This window comes from Chiloscyllium plagiosum, chromosome 34, assembly GCF_004010195.1.
Source record: "Chiloscyllium plagiosum isolate BGI_BamShark_2017 chromosome 34, ASM401019v2, whole genome shotgun sequence".
NCBI lineage: Eukaryota > Metazoa > Chordata > Chondrichthyes > Orectolobiformes > Hemiscylliidae > Chiloscyllium > Chiloscyllium plagiosum.
The window spans coordinates 5,559,389-5,577,987 of NC_057743.1; the positions used below are offsets into that span (position 1 = coordinate 5,559,389).

At 39.5% G+C, this 18,599-nt stretch overlaps 1 protein-coding gene across 1 annotated transcript in view; it reads right to left on the reverse strand.

The window, feature by feature from the left end:
- Window positions 1-18,599, reverse strand: part of hspg2 (heparan sulfate proteoglycan 2) — a 522,026-nt gene that overhangs the window by 172,973 nt on the left and 330,454 nt on the right. The window contains exons 47-49 of the mRNA XM_043675530.1: window positions 16,555-16,665; window positions 14,948-15,048; window positions 9,072-9,252 (exon numbers count right to left, since the gene is read on the reverse strand). Coding sequence (XP_043531465.1) covers window positions 9,072-9,252; window positions 14,948-15,048; window positions 16,555-16,665 — 393 coding nt within the window. The remainder of the gene's footprint in view (window positions 1-9,071; window positions 9,253-14,947; window positions 15,049-16,554; window positions 16,666-18,599) is intronic.

Sequence of the window (18,599 nt, forward strand, 5' to 3'; positions counted from 1 at the left end):
ACACTTTCAAGTTTCACAATATCCTTCCAGTAGGAAGGAGACCAGAACTGCATGCAAAATTATAAAAGTGGCCTAACCAATGTCCTGTACAGCTGCAATATGACCTACCAACTCTTGTACTCAATGCCCTGACCAATAAAGGAAAGCATACCAAACGTCTTCTTCACCATCCTACCTACTTGTGACTCTACTATGAGGAGCTATGAAGCTGCACTTCAAGGTCTCTTTGTTCAGGAACATTCCCTCGGACCTTACCATTAATTGTATAAACCCTGCTTTGATTTGCCTTTCCAAAATGCAGCACCTCACATTTATCTAAATTAATCTCCATCTGCCACTTCTCAGCCCATTGGCCCATCTGATCAAGATCCCGTTGTAATCTGAGGTAACCTTCTTCACTGTCCACTGCACCTCCAATTTTGGTGATTTCTGCAAACTTACTAACTGTACCTCCTATGTTCACATCCAAATCACATCCAAAAAATGAGTCATGTCTTGACCTTTGTCAAGTACCTCTGGCACGATCAGGTGAAGAATGACCAACTTGAGAATGGTCAAAAAGTCTGGCACTGGAAAAGCACAGCATATCAGGCAGCATTCAAGGAGCAGGAGTGTGACATTTTGGGCATATGCCTTTCATCAGGAATGTAGAATTGGGAATGATGCAAAGCTACACTGAAGAAAACCAATAAGATTAGACTGGATTCCTTACAGTGTGGAAACAAGACCACACCGACCCTCTGAAGAGTAACCCACCCAGATCCATTTCCCTCTGACTAATGCACCTAACACTATGGGCAATTTAGAATCGCCAATTCACCTGACCTATACATCTTTGGATTTTGGGAGGAAACCGGAGCACCCAGAGGAAACCCACGCAGACACGGGAAGAATGTGCAAACTCCACACAGACAGTTGCCCGAGGCTGGAATTGAACCTGAGTCCCTGGTGCTGTGAGGCTGCAGTGCTAACTACTGAGCCACTGTGCCGCCCCATCATCTTCACCTTTTTCTTTCACAGGGTTTAGTATCTTCGGAATTCAGTTCCTCAAAAGGCAACGGCTGCACTACCTTTAAATATTTTAACGGCGCAATTTGATAGATTCTGGATTACCAAGGGGATGGAAGATTATTGGGGACATGCAGATTAAAATTAGATCAGTAATGATCTTATTCAATAGCAGAGCAGGCTGAAAGGGCTGATTGACCTACTTTTGTACTTTATTTGGATGTTTGCGTGTATATGACTCTATAACTTTCATTCCTCTAGCCATGTGGACACAAAATTGCCTTGAAGGTAGGAGACAGAGGGTAGTGGTGGAAGGTTGCTTTTCAGACTTGTGATCTGTCACCAGCAGTGTCCCACAAGGATCGGTGCTGGATTCACTGCTTTTTGTTATTTATATAAATGATTTGGATGTGAATATCAGAACAATGGTTGGTAAGTGTACAGATGACACCAAAATTGGCACTGTAGTGGACAGTGAAGATGACTCCAAAATTGGCGCTGCACAATATGACCATGACCAGGGCAGGCTGAGAAGTGGCAGATGGAGTTTAATTTACATAAATGTGAGGTGATGCATTTTGGTAAGGCAAATCGGGGCAGCACTTATGCAGTTAATGGTCAGGTCCTGGGCAGTGTTGCAGAACAAAGAGTCCTTGGGGTGCAGGTTCATAGTTCCTTGAGAGTGCAGTCACAAGGAGACATGGTAGTAAACAAGACACTTGGAACACTTGCCTTTTTTAGTCAGTGCATTGAGTACAGGAGTTGGGATGTCAGGTTGTGGCCATACAGGACATTGGTTAGGCCACTTTTCAAATGCTGCCTGCCATTCTGGTCTCCCTCCTGTAGGATATTGTGAAACCTGAAAGGGTTCAGAAATGTTTTACAAAGATGTTGCCAGGGTTGGAAGGTTTGAGCTACATGGAGGGTCTGAATAGACAGGGGTGATTTTCCTTGGAGCTTCAGAGGGATAATTTTAAAGACTTTTATAAAATCATGAGGGGCATGGATCGGGTGAACAGTCAAAGTCTTTTTCCTAGGATAGGGTAGTCCAAAGCTAGGTTTGAGGTGAGAGGGGCAAGAGATAAAAGTGACCTAGGTGGCAACTTTTTCATGCAGAGGGTGGTGTGTGCAAGGAACAAGCTGGCAGAAGTAGTGGGAGCTGGTACAACTACAACACTTAGAAGTTATCTGGATGGGTACATGAATAGGAAGGGTTTAGAAGGATATGAGCTAAGTGCTGGCAAATGGGACTAGATTATTTGAGGATATCTAGTTGGCATGGACAAGTTGGACCAAAGGGTCTGCTTCTGTGCTGTACATCTCAATGACTCTAATTAGAGGGCTTTACCATGACTCCCCTAGTCCTAGCACCAAATGAATATTAGATCTGGTGCTTGAGTGTGTTGGACCCCTATCTGAGAAGAATTGCATCAATTGAAACCATCTCAACACAATGAATTTCACATCTGTGCAACCACTTGCAACAAACTACTCAATCTGTGTAAGCTGGACTCTGACCCTATGCAGGATGAACAAATTGGTGATTACATAATTCATAAACTGAAACACATCATACATTCTCTTTACTAATTAACCGTCCTAAATAAATGCTGAATGTTGCCTAAACATTTCTGTTGACCAAAAAAGTTCAAACTTCTGTTACAATTGGCCCACACTCACATTTTAAGTAGAAATTCTTTTGAATGCTGAAACTGATATTGGCTCGCTCAATAGCAATAATAATTGTTGCTGAGTGACCAGCAAGGACACCTAAGTTGGTACTCACAGCTAAAACAGTGTCAAACCTTCACTAGAATATTGTCTGGTTACCAACGTTTTCCAATATAATGTGGGCAGTTTAGGGAACCCATTTTTTTAAAATGGGAAAATATACAGTTTTTTTCGATACAGTGGTAATTTTAATCTAGCCCAACTGATGAAAACAGAGAGTTTGGTTTATTTGCTTTTTTTTTTAACAAGAGACCTGCTCAATTGTATACTCCGCTACAGTCAAGCAAGAGCAATATCAGGCAGGATGTAATACTGGCACTTGGTCACGCCTTGGTAGGTGAGATTAAAGTTACCACTTTGTACGATTTATATTTTTCTAATAAGATACACAGCATTCATCAGCACAAGTTTAAGAATAGACATGGGCTATTATTTTAAATGCGAGGTAATAGCCAAAGAACACGATCCATTTTCTAACAGCAAATTTTCAGACCCTCACTGTTGTGCTACCTCCCCTCATTTTGTCAACACTTCATCACCCTAATTGAATCACACTAACTGAATCCCTGACACACAATTTTTGGCACCCAGGATATGATCTGCAGAGAGTTTCTGCTGTGCTAGTCTCTGTACAGAAAGCAGGCTGGCTCAACATTCATTGCAGTGCAGACTCAGTCCAGTATATCTGAAGTTCAGCATTACTTTGCTCAAGGGCTCAAACAAATGTCTAATTAATGCTTTAACAAATACATTACAAGACAATCCCTGCGCCTTGTAAAAGGGTTTGACGTACACAGCAAGTGAAAGTCGAGTTCTCAGTGAGCAGGGTGAAAACGGATGGCCTGCCTTTATTTTGATGCCAAGTAAATCAAATTAGCAAAATCTGTGTACAAACATTTTCTGAACCAGTTCCGGCAGGATGGATTTGTTTTTATTAGATGACAAAAACCCTTAATTAAGCCAGTTGGTTTTGTTAGTTTTTTTCAAATAATGAGTGCATTCAGAGTTAACTTGCAAACCTCAGTGATTGCGGTAAATGCAAAATTGTGTGCAGATTCACTGGTTGGGTTCAATCAGCTCAAGACTAAGTTTGTCTCTGCTAAATTGTCCTGTGTGAAAAGTGGTGTCAGCAACAACTGTGTAAAACAATGCAAAAACCAAAAAACCAGGGAGGGGGCCTTCTGTACTAGCAGCATCACTATCAGAACTTGCCAATTAGTCCCACTCCCCTACTTTTTCACTTTAGCCCTGCAAATGTATGTTCCAGTTCATCTAGTTGTATTGCAGTGATAAGAGGCAGAAGATGGGGAAAGGAGATGGATTATTTTGCCATTTTCACACTTGGGCTCCTTGTAAGTATGTTTTTCTGTCACCAAAAGCTCATTATAAACACAAACATCAAAAACAGAAATGCTAAGAAAGAAGGCAAAGCAACAAATTACTAAATTTAAATGCAAAAAGAAAGGTAAAGAAAGTAAATTGCACATCTAGAGCACTTTATCACCTCAGGATATCCTGAAGTACCTCATAACCAAAGAGGTACAATTGCAGATGTAAAGTGGGTGACAGAAAAAGTACAAACAAAAATATTTTTTCATGTTCTGGATATATTTTAGGATTGGTTAGCAGCAGTTTATTCAGTCATGGTACCCCAATAGACTGAAACTTCTTTGCTAAACTCCTCTGCCCTCAACACTTTCAAAAACTTCTTTCAACCCTCTTGCTCTGCTCACAGATTGCTCCCAGTTTCACTTCCTTCTTTCATGGCTGCGAACTCTTCCTAAAGTTAAAATTCTCCGAGAGTTTATTCTACAGAAGCAGACTTTAAGAAAGTCATCATTAATGGAATATTGGGTTAACAGCTTGCAGTAAAAAAAAAGCTGTTCCTGAAACTGGAACCGGCTCTTCATTATAATAGGGGAGTTGATTTCAATATCGCTGCAAGTCTGCTTTATTGAGAAAACCATCGGTTTAATTGCTGGAAAGACATATTTAAGAATAATATATTTCATGGGGGAGCTTTAAGAACAGCCACTCTGCAAATCTTAGCTTGGACTAAGGTGTCCGGTTTCCTTAATTAAATCTTATTCGCTCAATTCTGTTTCTGATCATAGCCCTTCACCGTGAACTATCCAGATTAAGTCAAGTATGACCATTTTCAACTTTGGAGGAATCTTTGCAAATTGGGTTTGGCAAGTCAGATGTTAGTAGATTAATTTACCTTATGAACTCTTGTGCAGAATATCTAACATGACAGTCTATCTCAGCTCTGAGGGTTTGATGAAACGTATTCAAATGGAGGAGTGTTCTGTTCATCTTAATGATTCAAATATGCAACAATGTTCCCTTACAGAGTGTGGTAATTTTTGGAATTTGGATTTCAGGATAGTGCCAGGTAGGTGTTTTCTGGCAAGGGTTTCTTTTGCTAAAAAAAAAAGCAAGATCAGACTGTCTTCCCAGAACAGTATTTAAATCCAACATTTTGTCAGAGAGCAAGTGACTGGATCCCTGTGATTTTAATGGAAGAATGTTTATAACGGTTCAGGTTTATGACAGGTACAGTTAACACATGGAAATACTTAGTTCAAAAAAATCTAGATTAAAATTTTGAAGGACACCAATGTTGAATTTAAAAACAGGTTTAATCTTACTCCGAGCAGCGGTTCAGGAAGCATGTTATCTTTGTACTAAGGTTTCATTTTTTAAACTTTCAAACTTAATGTGAAAAAAGTTCATTGTAGCAGATTTGGAAATAATTCATTTTAATGTCATAGCTCATGGGAAATGAATCAATTAATTAAAAGCAAACAGTTGAGATAAGGGTGTGATTTCTCTGAACTCACAGCTCTCTAACAGTGTCTGGAAACAGTTGAGACTTTGCTAACGTTTCAAGTCTGGATGACTCTTCTTCGGAAATCTGATGAAGAGTCGTCTAGACTTGAAACATGAGCATGCTTTCTCTGATATGCTGTAATCACCAACAGTTTTTGTTTTTAGTACAGATTTAAACAAATGCAGTAATTTGCACTAGACTGAGACTTTGTATTTTTGGAGGTTTAAAGGTCATTATAACTATCTTCTATACTTAAGAAGCTTTTTAGAAGTTTCTTTATTTGTACAATGTTTTTATGTTGTTAAAGAAAATCTGTGTCCTTGTGTGAAAGTGTATCAGTGAATACTCACCACATTAACTAATGAAACAAACAAAAAAGATACATCAGGACAGATTTTATTCTGGGATCTGACTTGTGTGGTTCTACCCATTAGATGGGATCATCAAAATGTGCACTTCTAAAATGTTATCTGCCCTTTCCTTTAACTCGTTCTCTTCACTTGCTGTAAACTTTGCATACCCAAAAAAAGGACCATTGGATTCCTGCAAAACTCTCCACAGGGGTGGAGAAGTTTAAAATTAAAGCAAGCACCCAACTTTGTTTAAGCCTCACTTCAGAAAAAGTAGCAAAATCCAATGATACCTAAAGATCGGCTACAGTTCATTTGAGTACAGGTAAACAGGCCATCAGCAGCAGAACTGACAGTTAAACGACACAGATAATTATACAATTATTGCTTTAATAAAAATACACAAGATCAGAAGAAAAAAATATTCTACAACTTATCAGATTATTTAGTAGCACCAAACAAATGGAGAACAAGCACCTTTGGAATTTGAAAACTTCATTGAAATCCTGAAGGGAAATTTCTTTATCCTGGAGGTTCACAAAGTTAACCTGACGTGATTGTGTGATGCAGAAATCAAAAAGTCAACCCCAGTAATACTATATACTAGCACATTTCAATTGGAAAGATTAGAAACAATTTTGGATTGTAGTTGGAGAAAAACAGAGGAGCTATACTGCCTTATCTTCCTTGGTGTTGCTGTAGTAATTATAGGAGCATTGAGGAAAGAAAGTCTAATTCAAGAGCAATAGAGTTCTAAACATTAAACTGACAACACGATCCAGTGATATAACTTCTTAAAACTGTAAAACGCAGAGTATTTCAAATACTTAAATTATTAAACATAAATCAACCACTTCTACAAGATATGCTGTATCTGACAGCCTTGCGTATATATTACCAATGGGGCTGACTTCAACTTGATATCTGCTTTTACATTTTATAAGATGTGATTCTATTGCTAGTGAATAAACTTGCATTTCCTGCTTCCAATTGTCAATTTCAATGCTAAGTAGTCACTGCAGTGTTTGGTGAAATGTTTAAAGCTGGTAATGAAATCTTCTCATGAGTGGAGTCCAGCTTTTTTCCAAAATAAATATTTGAAAGCAGTCATTTGCTTTGACAGGGACAATTTTTCAAGCAGTTTCAAACAATGTCCATGATGGCTTATGAAATGGCAGATTCTCTCAGAAGCAAGGGGTCCAAAGTTGATTTTTGAATGCCAAAACGGCTCACTGCACCACCAGCATGTGACTGGTTACCTCATCAACCACAACTACCGTGGGGTCTGAACAGAGCATCAGCAGAAAGAGACCTCACACCAATGGAAAAGAACACCAACACCTACTGATACAACAGAAACACTGGAGAGGGAAAGACAGGGGGCTGAGGCACCTGCACTTTTTTATAATTCTATTATCTGGACTTCAAAATAATGCTGAGTTGAGAGGCTTGAGAAAAAAAAACATTGCAAGAAGAAAGCATGATGATTTGAATGGCCTCACTTACGTAACATATCACGAGACCTACCAGTGTTGTTAACATTAAATGAACACCACTGGAACCGCTATGGATGTGAGAAGCATGTGCAATCCAAAGATACCCCTTCACCTTCTCCCAGCCTGGATACATGGAGTACCAAGATCACTGGCTGGTACTGTGCCTATCATGACTCTGATGTCTAACATTCAACTCTTTACTATCCCAGTCTCCAAAAGGTAGAAGCTTTCATGTCACAATATCCCAACGTCACATTAACTATCCAGCAAAATGATCAATTGCCTATAACTGAAGTCTGTTATAACTGGAGGCATAGTATTTTGAAAATTAAATGGCATTAGTCATGCAGCCAGTTTTTCAAACACTTGGAATTACAGAGTACTGCAGTTTGAGTTTTAAGTTGATTCCACTATCCCTAACAAAAAGTGATAAATACATAAAATATACAGTATGAAAATTATCTACAAGTTACAATTTGCGGTGCAAACAATGGTTACATAAGTTAAGGAAGCCAATTTGATAAAGTCAAAATATTTAAGCATGTATATTTTAGTTTTCACATTTTAAAGGGACACAGAAATTATTTTAATCACAAGGTTTTCCAATGTCATGAGCTCTGAACTCCATAAGAAATAGAACAGTGTGAGCTAATGTATTGATGTCCACAGAACATCACAGACCATGTCACACCAGCATTCAGTTATAGTCAGATTGCAAAACAACTACTGCATTTAGGGACAGCATAAGGTCATTCAGTCCCAACTGCCTTTACCCCAATCATGGCTGAACTGTGTCATAAATTCTACCAGTTTTGGTTTTGTGACTTCCCGACCTAGAAAGAAAATCTTCAGAGATTGCACTAACGCAATGATTCCTGCAGTGCTGAACCTCCCAGCAACGTTGCTTGCTTGCCACGTTAATGGCTCCAGCTAAGCACTTTAAAGATCACCTGCAGAGATTACCTCAGCATGGTCAATGGAAGTCCACAAGTGAGAACATTATAGAAAAAACAAATCAGTTCAGAGCCTTGAGGGGCTGCTCTGTTATTTCCTCTTTACTGTGCAATTCTGACAGAATGTTAAGACTGTCTTTACTGAAAGCTTTAGTAATTAGCTACCCTCTCTGAGAGCAGGCTATGTCCAAGAACTTGCATCTAGCTAACACTGCATAGAAAATGCCAATCATTTGCAACCATGCTGAATCTAACTAAAACTGAGCAGAACTACGAAAAATAAAATGGAGTGAATGTAAACAAAGGCAGCAAGCTAAAATAAAGTCTTCAGCTTTCCCTATGAAAGCTCCTATTATTTACTAAAATCAAAATCACTCACTATAAATATTCAAATTTTATTCAATTCATCTACGGTCAGACTGTACTAAAGGGGATCAATTAAAATAAAACAGGAAAAAGTGAAGACGTATTAGATTTGAAAAATCAGTATCACAGGCTGCAGGTGTAAAATTTAATTAGGTGAAGCAAGGGATCAACCACAGTATAGCGGAAGCAAAAGGTGTAAGGAGTACAGCAGAGGGACATCAAGGCAAAAGCACAGTGCTGTTTGCAGGTCAAAGGGCACAGGGAGGCAGATGCTGGAGTGCCATGCACCATGGGAGAAGAGGATGATGAGTACTTAATGGTGCAGATCACGAACCTGGTACATGTAACTCTGCTGTCCCCTCGTCCATGGCAAACATGTTGGAGCCTGTGCAGACGTAGATACCAGCATCCTCCGGGCGAACATTGCGGATGGTCAAGATTCCATTAAAGTCCACTGCGGTGCTTGGCAGTTTACCTCCGAGCTGTCGAGTCCACACCAATGTATACGCTGGAGACTGGAAATCAAAATGAAATGTCACGGTACAAATATTGTCAAACATATATCAAGTGTATAATCAATGCCATATTCACAAAACTTGTACTTGTAACAACGGCCACATTTTAAGTGAAGAATCATTATTGCATTGATGCTTTTCAAATTTAAGTAACAAACAAAAATAAAGTTTGGGAAAATCAGCTGTCTCTCAGACGAAGCAAACTCAGCCTCAGAACTAGAGGGCATAGTCTTAGGGTGAGAGGGGAAAGATATAAAAGAGACCTAAGGGGCAGTTTTTTCATGCAGAGGGTGGTATGTGTATGGAATGAGCTGCCAGATGATGTGGTGGAGGCTGGTACAATTGCAACATTTAAGAGGCATTTGGATGGGTATATGAATAGGAAGGGTTTGGAGGGTTATGGGCCGGGTGCTGGCAGGTGGGACTAGATTGGGTTGGGATATCTGGTCGGCATAGACGGGTTGGACCGAAGGGTCTGTTTCCATGCTGTACATCTCTATGACTCTATGACATAGGGTCAAGCCCAACTTCAAAGATTTGATCTGAAAATTTAGGTTAACATCAAGGTGCAGTGCTGGAGCAGTATGACACTGTCCGAGATGTTGCCTTGTAAATACACTGTTTTCCCTCTCAAATACCTCAACTAGTCCTCACAACACTGCTGAACAAACTGAAGTGTCTTGCCATACCTATCTTTCAAATACTACTTCCAAAAGAAATGCAATGTGGTCATTAGCTAATTGCTCTTTGGGGGATCTGAATACATTTAAATTAGCTGCTACAACTTTCTAATAGTGACTACACTTAAAAAGTACTTGGGACAGCCTAAGGTTGTGAAAGGTGCCATGTAAATTTTTTTTAACACCTTATTCCTATTCCAACAATTGCTCTCTACTGCTCAAGTCTCGAATAATTGTCTTTCTTGTAACTTATCTGAAGGACAACTTATTCAGTGCTTCTGTGTACTTTCTACCATCAGTACTTAGCCAAGTTTGCAAGAAGCTTCCCAAACAACACTGAATATCAAACTAACATTAGTGCTTTTCAGTTTACGAATGCAAGATGTAAAGCTAAAACATCTGGGTGATTTTCATGTTTATCAAGTCTGGCACCCATAAATAATTTTATTCAAGCCTTTTGCACTGAACCCTGCTCAGTGGCCAGGATAACTAGCAGGAAGCACAGTGTTCTGTATCCATAAGGCTGCACTCAGTCAGAATGTTGACTTTGTTGAAGTGTCTGCCTGCAATTATATATGTTGTGGAGGTGCTGGTGTTGGACTGGGTTGGACAAAGTTAAAAATCACACAACACCAGGTTATAGCTGGTTACGTGGTGAAGGAGCAGTGATCTGAAAGCTGGTACTTTCAAATAAACCTGTTGGACTACAACCTGGTGTTGTGTGATATTTAACTGCAATTATATATATACCTCACGGTAGAGGTCATATAATTACAGCAGACCAGGAAAGAGTCTGCATACCAATCTGAACACAAAAGAACATTTCAAGAAGCAGCTCACTTCACATAGCCATTAGTTATGGGAGAGCAAAATTCCAAAAAAGAACCCATCGAATTCTTTTGCCTCTCATTGATTATTTCTGTTTCTCTCTCTCTCTATCCCTAACTAGTGCTGGGAGAATGAATGACTAATTTCCAGGAAACCAATTAGATTTAACTAATCTTAATCAGTTAAGAAATATAACAAGTTGCACAATACTCTACGCACATTCGCACTCTCTGACCATGTAGATATACATAGGCTGGGTCCTTACACTAATGCATATAAGATAAAGTCCTTAGTACAGTCATGACCCATGTCTTAACATGGCAGCATTTCCTAAATTATTGAATTAATATTCAAGATCAACTTTTGATATATTTAACAATCTTGCCGATTGCTAAGTCACACTTGCAGAAACTGTTTTGTCCAATAAATCAGCAGATGCAGCAAGAAGATGGACTGGGAAAAGGACAAGAAATTCACAAATGAACATTGCAAAGGCAAAGCTGACAATGGGAAACGGACTGTAGACACAGGACACAGAGAAAATTAATCAAGATGTAATCCTGAGCTGCAAAGATCTCAGCACTGACGTTGCCATTACTGTGACAGACAGTCCTATCCAGCAGAGAGGAGAAATCACAGCATAGGGCCTCAGCCCATGGGGCAACATTAACTTGCTTCAGTTTCTTAGTCTAAACTGAAAAGAAAACTCCTGAAAATGAAAGGAACTTCCATTTCCACTGCAGTTATGTTGCAGCCTATGAAAACCAATTGGAATTAAAGTGTTGAAAACATGGAATCAATTTGGAAATTTAAATTCATAAACATTTGAAGAGGGGCTTGGGTGAAAATATGATTTTTAAGCTAAGATTTCTGCTCTTCACCCTGTATCTACAATACCAAACATCAGCCCAGATCTGAAGGCAGTCCTTAATAACATTGGTATGTTATCACTGCAGAGTCCACTCTAACCCAACACAGCATGCCACTGTGGTTAAACATCTTTTCAGTTAAAAAAATGTAAGTGTGCATGACAGAATGTCCTAACTCATGCTCTTAAAGTACACCACACAAAAGAGTTGCTTAAATATGTCACATTCCCTTTAATGGCTGGAATTCCTGTTTTGTAGGTGATCAGCAGCGAATTTGGCACAAATTGCACTTGTATTGAAAATCCTTTTCTTCATCCCCTTCCACACTCACATTTCCACTCAAACACATGTACATCTCAAATGCCATGAATCAACACAATTAGTGTAGAAACAAATTTTCTCTCCTGTAGACTGGAACTGCCATCATGTTAGGAGTTTAAGGCAAGGTAGATGACTGGGTGTTTGTGGGGTAGCACATTGGGACCTGTGACCATAATTCGATGAAAATAGTGTTGGGAAAGGATAGATTGGACCTACAAGTTGAAATTCTAAATTGAAGGAAGGCCAATTTTGACGGTTAATAGGCAAGAACTTGCAAAAGTTGACTGGGGGTAGATATTCACAGGTAAAGGGATGGCTGGAAAATGGGAAGCCTTCAAAAATGAGATAACGTGAGTCCAGAGATAGTATGTTCTGGTTGGGGTGAAGGGCAAGGCTGGTAGATGTAGGAAATGCTGGATGACTGGAGAAATTGAGGTTTTGGTCAAGAATAAAAAGGAAGCATATGTCAGGTATGGTCAGCAGGGATCAAGTGAATCCCTCGAAGAGTATAAAGGCAGCAGGAGTATGCTTAACATGGAAGTCAGGAGGGCAAAAAGGGTATATGAGATAGCTTTGGCTTTATCATTATTCCAATGATTTAGTTTGTCTCCAGCACCACCTTATTTTTAATTATTTGTAATTATCTCTCTGACTCACTTAATCAGATTTTAGGTCATCCCTTTGTTCACAATGTCTAATACTCATGGTCACTTGCAGAGACTTATTATCCATTACTTCACTCACACCAGCTGGATGATCTTTATAGCTCTCTGCCCTTGAGCTCTCTGTCTATAAACTCTAAACCTGTGTGCTCATTTCTCTCACCACACCTGATGAAGGGCTGTGTTCTGAGAGCTTGTGATTTCAAATAGATCCTTTGGACTATAACCTTGTCCACCCCAGTCCAACACCAGTACCTCCACACAATGTATCATCAATAGCCACAGGTGAGGTACCAGAAGACTGGAGGTTGGCTAAAATGGTACCACTATTTAAGAAAGGTGGTAAATAAAAGCCGGGGAACTATTGACTAGTGAGCCTGACATCAGTGGTGGGCAAGTTGTCGGAGGGGATTCTGAGGGGCAGGATTTACGTGTCTGCGGAAAGGCAAGAACTGATTAGGGATAGTCAACATGGCTTTCTGTGTGGGAAATCGAGTCTCACTGATTTAATTAAGTGTTTTGAAGTAATGAAGAGGATTGATGAGGGCAGAGCGGTGTCGTGATCTAAATGGACTTTAATAAGGCATTCAACAAGGTTCCTCACGGGAGATCAGTCAGCAAGGTTAGATTACATGGAACATAGGGAAAACCAGCAATTCTGATGCAGAACTGGCTTGAAGGTCAAAGATAGAGAGTGGCGGTGGAGGGTTGCTTTTCAGACTGGAGGCCTGTGAGCAGTGGTGTGCCACAAGGATCGGTAATGGGTCCATTGCTTTTTGTCACTTACATAAATGACTTGGTTATCAAGATAGGAGGTATGGTTAGTAAGTTTGCACATGTCACCAAAATTGGAGGTGTAGTGAACAGTGAATAAAGTTACCTCAGAATACAACAGGACCTTGATCAGATAGGCCAAATGGGCCAAGAAGTGGCAGATGGAGTTTAGTTTACGTCAATGTGAAGTGATTCATTTTGGAAAGGCAATTATGACAGGACTTACACACTTAATGATAAGGTCCTGGGAGGTGCTGCTGAACAAAGAGACCTTGGAGTGTAGGTTCATAGTTCCTTGAAAGTGGAGTCCCAGGTAGACAGCCTAGTGAAGAAGGCATTTGGTATGCTTGCCTGCATTGGTCAGTGCATTGAGTACAGGAGTTGGGAGGTCATGTTGCGACTGTACAGGACACTGCTTAGGCCACTTTTGGAATACTGCATGCAATTTTGGCCTCCCTACTACAGGATGGATGTTGCGGAACTTGAAAGGATTCAGAAAAGATTTACAAGGATATTACCAGGGGTGGAAGATTTGAGCTATAGGGAGAGGCTGAATAGACTGGGGTTATTTTCTATTGAGTTTCAGAAGCTGAGGAGAGACCTTATAAAATCATGAGGAGTATGTATAGAGTGAATAGCCAAGTTCTTTTTTCCAAGTTGAGTCCAAAATTAGAGGGCATATGTTTAAGGTGAGACAGGAAGATTTAAAAGGGACCTAAGGGGCAACTTTTTCCATGTAGAAGGTGGGGTGTGTATGGAATGAGCTGCCAGAGGAAGTGGTGGAGACTGATACAATTACAGCATTTAAAAGGCATCTAGATGGATATATGAATAGGCAGGATTTAGAGGTTTGTGGAGGTGTATGTGGGGGAGGGTGTGAGACGGTGGGGAAGTGTGCTGGCAAATCGGACTAGACTAATTTAGGATATCTGATCAGCATGGATGAGTTGGACCAAAGGGTTTCTTTCCATGCTGCACATCTCCATAACTCTGTGATTAATTTTAAAGAGTGACAACTCGATGCAGTTGGATTCAACAACTGAAAATGGGCTTCAATTCAGTGGAATAAGGCTTTTAAAACTCTGCCAATTCACCACTTGAGGCTAACCAGATTTTAAATAACCAAAAATTACTTAAAATGTATTCAAAACTATTCTCCTGCTATACTGAGGTCAGTCCCTCAGTAAATTAAGAAAATGCATTCAGAACTTGCTGTTTAGTGTTCAAAGCCCAGTTTAATTTCTGCAGTCACTGTGAAGTCCTGAAAGCAAGTGCAATTATTGGAACATCCTGTTGACGATTAATTCATGGTCTGTTTTGAGAGGGAGGGCTGTTTTTAGCATAGCATTGTTTAAACTAAGGCAAAAGACCACAAAATCTCTTGTAGTGTTGAGAGACATTCCTTCAGCTTTTGTGCCATTTATGTAATAACTGGACGAATTGTGTCAACACAAGCAATGAATCAGATAGAAACTCTATGCAATAGTTTTCATTACCCATTGCAGCTTTGTTTGAGCACCAGGTTATCACATTGACTATGGACTAGCTGTGAGATTGTTACCTGACTCTTTGCTGTGCAGATAAAATTAACAGTGACACCAGATCTCACTGTTTGTCGTCTCGGTTCTTCCACAGTCACGGTTATGGCTTTGAAAGAGGGGACTGAGGATAAAACAAGGAGAAGTACATGAAAGATACATCTGTATATTTTCAGCCAGAGCAGCAACATCAACACAATATAAAGCTCCCATTTGAAAACAATCGGCAAAAACATAATCGTTTGCATTTGGCGGATCTGAAGTTGTAAATAATTTGCAAACAAAGAAAAGTCTTTCATGCAAAGGGAAAAGGAATTACAATGGAATCAAACCACATCAGAAAACATTACTCTGTTCCAGTTTACGTAAGTACGAAGTAAACCTCATAATGAAGAAGTGATGCTGTCATTTGGAAATAAGTCTAGCAGAGTTCAAATCATCCCACATTGCGCATTCTGAGATATTTATTAATTCAAATTAATTTCATACACAAGAAAATGTAATTTATCCATTTACCAAATTAATAAATTTAAGTAAACCACCATAAGAAGCCTTTTGTACTCAAACAAAGATTGAATTAATAAATGCTTTAAACCAAGTCACTTCTGGTTAGGAGCAGTGAATTATTCTCTTTTTGAAAAATAGTTTTAATATGCCTGTCTCTGAGTGCAGAGAGTTTAGCACGTCACAGGCTCTCCCCTGATTTTATTGAACTGCTGTTTTGAAACCACCAAGATGAAGGGACTGAGTGAACAGGTGAACTACCTCTGAAATAAATACCAAGGTTCACCAGACTGAATCCAGGATTGTAATATGAGGAGAGATTCGATAGACTGGGCCTGCATTCACTTTAAAATAATGAAAGGGGAACTCATAAAAATTATAAAACTCTGACAGGGCTGGACAGAGATATTGCTCCCTTGGTTGAGGGAAGGGTCTAAAGTGAGAGGTCACAATTTCAGGACAGAGGTCTATTTTGAACTGAGATGAGGAGAAATTTTGTCACAGAGGAGATGGTGTTTCTCACAGAAGGCTCTGGGAAAATCTATTTTAGAAAAGAATAGATTAACTTTGAGGCACTAACGGCATTGAGGTGTATGAGGAGACAATGGGAATATGGTGTTCCGATAGAGGATCAGCCACAATCATATTGAATGACTAAGCAGATTCGATAGACTGAATAGCCTGCATCTGCTCTCGTTTTCTATGTTTCAGCGTTTCTAAATTCTAGGTGGAGCAGCAGCTCCTCACAAATACTGTCTCTTCCTCTGATGAGTCCCTCTCGAGAGTGAATTTTCAGGAAAACTTTGAGAATGATGGGGATGAATTTGTTCACCATTCCACCCTATCCTGCATTCTAGGTGCTGATACACATATTTCTCGTGAAACAGCACATTTATTTCAAGCACAGATGACTGTGTCTTCTTCAAACTAATTAGGGTACAAGAAAGTAGGGAAAACTATCAAATGTTGGAGATGAACAGAGGTGCTGGACTCCAACAAGAGCTTTAGTCGCCTGGGAACTATGAAAATGAGAGATATAGATATTGACTTATTTCTTCGCTACACCAACTTCAGAGTATAACTTTACTGGATTTTGATGTAGATTTGCAGTTGTTTCTGGACTCACCAGTAACTATGATTTCAGCCTGACTTGAATTGGTGCTTTGTATATTCCGACAAGTACACACGTAAATTCCAGCATCAGATGATTTAATTTCTCGAATCACCAGCTCTTCACCTGGTAGAGAAGAAGTCAGAGTAAGTATTAATCATGTCCTTTAGGGAAATGTAAATGGTTTGTTCTTAAAAATTCATTCAGCTGCACACTACTAACAGTCAATGGATGCAGCTGGTAAAATAATCAAATTTCATGTTATGTTTATTCTTCACAACAAAGATAAATGGCTTCAGTAAAAATCAGCACTGCAAGTTTGCTAGTGCTTAGAACTGTATCTGCCCTGGCAACACAAAAATGATCATCACAAGTCGCATCACTAAGCTAAAAACCTTACATGCTCCACGTGAATTCTGCGTACTTCTTTTCAAGTTTGTCCTTTTAAGAAGTTAAATATGAACTCCAGTTATCACTTCTTAATCCTGGATTGTTCAATCAAGTGTTACTATAAATGTGATCGAAAGAAGTGGACTAGCAAATCCCTTACAGCATAGAATCTTTAATAAACACAAGTGAAACAATTCTGACCAAAATGGGTACACAGTTTGTAAGTGGAATCCAATGCTAAGCAAAATTATTGCAATATTAACAGCAATAACTATACCTATAATCAATAACTATATCTATAATTTTCTATTAACTAAGACACTGGAGGAAAATACAAAATACCAATGGGGAAATAAAAACATCCTTTGTGACAACTAAAGCTTAAGTAAATCACTCTTTGGTTATGAAATAGAGATGCCACTCTCTAATAATTCAGATATTTATCCTGAACTAAAAAGTAATCACCAAAATAACTGTCTTCTATACAAGCTTCAAAAATTATCTCTGGCTTTGGGCACTCTTCCTCACTATTACAAAGTGCCATAGTTATTGCAGAACCAACCAATACCAGCTGATTGGGGTAGACAGCTGCCATTAATTGTTCTTTCTATACTGGGTCTAAAGACCTGATTGGTTTAAAATGGCAGAGGGTAAAACACTACTGAGCCTTAACAAGATTGATACAATAGGTACGTACTATATTGACCAGCGTGACATTATAACTAACACTGTCAGGAACCAGAAATGACATGTCTGCCTCCATTGGGATCTGAGGCGAGATTCCACATTTCTAACTTTTCACATCATCAGGCTGGGGAAGGTCAACATAGTTTCCAGCATTAACTCTTTCAGAACCACGATGCAACACATGATAATACAGGAACATCCTACAACCCTCACAATGGAGTGTGAACCCAAGTCATCTGGAATTGATGGAATTAGAGATGAAGGATGCCTTAACTGCATGTCAGAGATCCAGGATTTCAGAATTTCCCACAGTATGTAGGCCAGCTCATCATTAACATGCACAGTATGTTATTGTAAAAACTCACCTTATTCAAGTGAATAACAAGAAAAGGCAGGGAAACACTGCTGAAAAGAGCAGTGGAGGAGGTCTGAAATGAATGTGTTTCAATGTAAGAAGTATAAATAGGCAAGCTACATGAATTTAGGGCTTCGGTGACGACTTGGAACTATGACATTATTGCAATTATGGAGAAGTGGCTGAAAGAGGGACAGGACTGGCAGCTGAACATCCCAAGGATTTACAGGTTTCTGGTGTGATAAAAAGGGATGGGGAAATTGCATTACTAAGGTAGGATACATCAGAAGACTTGTGCAGTGAGGCAATACGAGTAGAGCTCAGGAATAGCAAAGGTGAAATCACAATGCGGGGGTACTCTACAGGCCGCCCAACAGCCAGCGGGGGATGGAGGAGAGAATACATAGACAGATTTTGAAAAGACGTAAGAACAGCAGGGTTGTGATGGGTGATTTTAATTTCCCCAATGTTGACTGGGACTCACTTTATGCTAGGGATTTGGATAGGGCAGGATTTGGAAGGACATTCAGGAGGGTTTCTTGACGCAATATGTAAACAGTCCAACCAGGGAAGGGGTTATACTGGACCTGGTTTTGGGAAATGAGCCCAGTCAGGTGAGTGAAGTTTT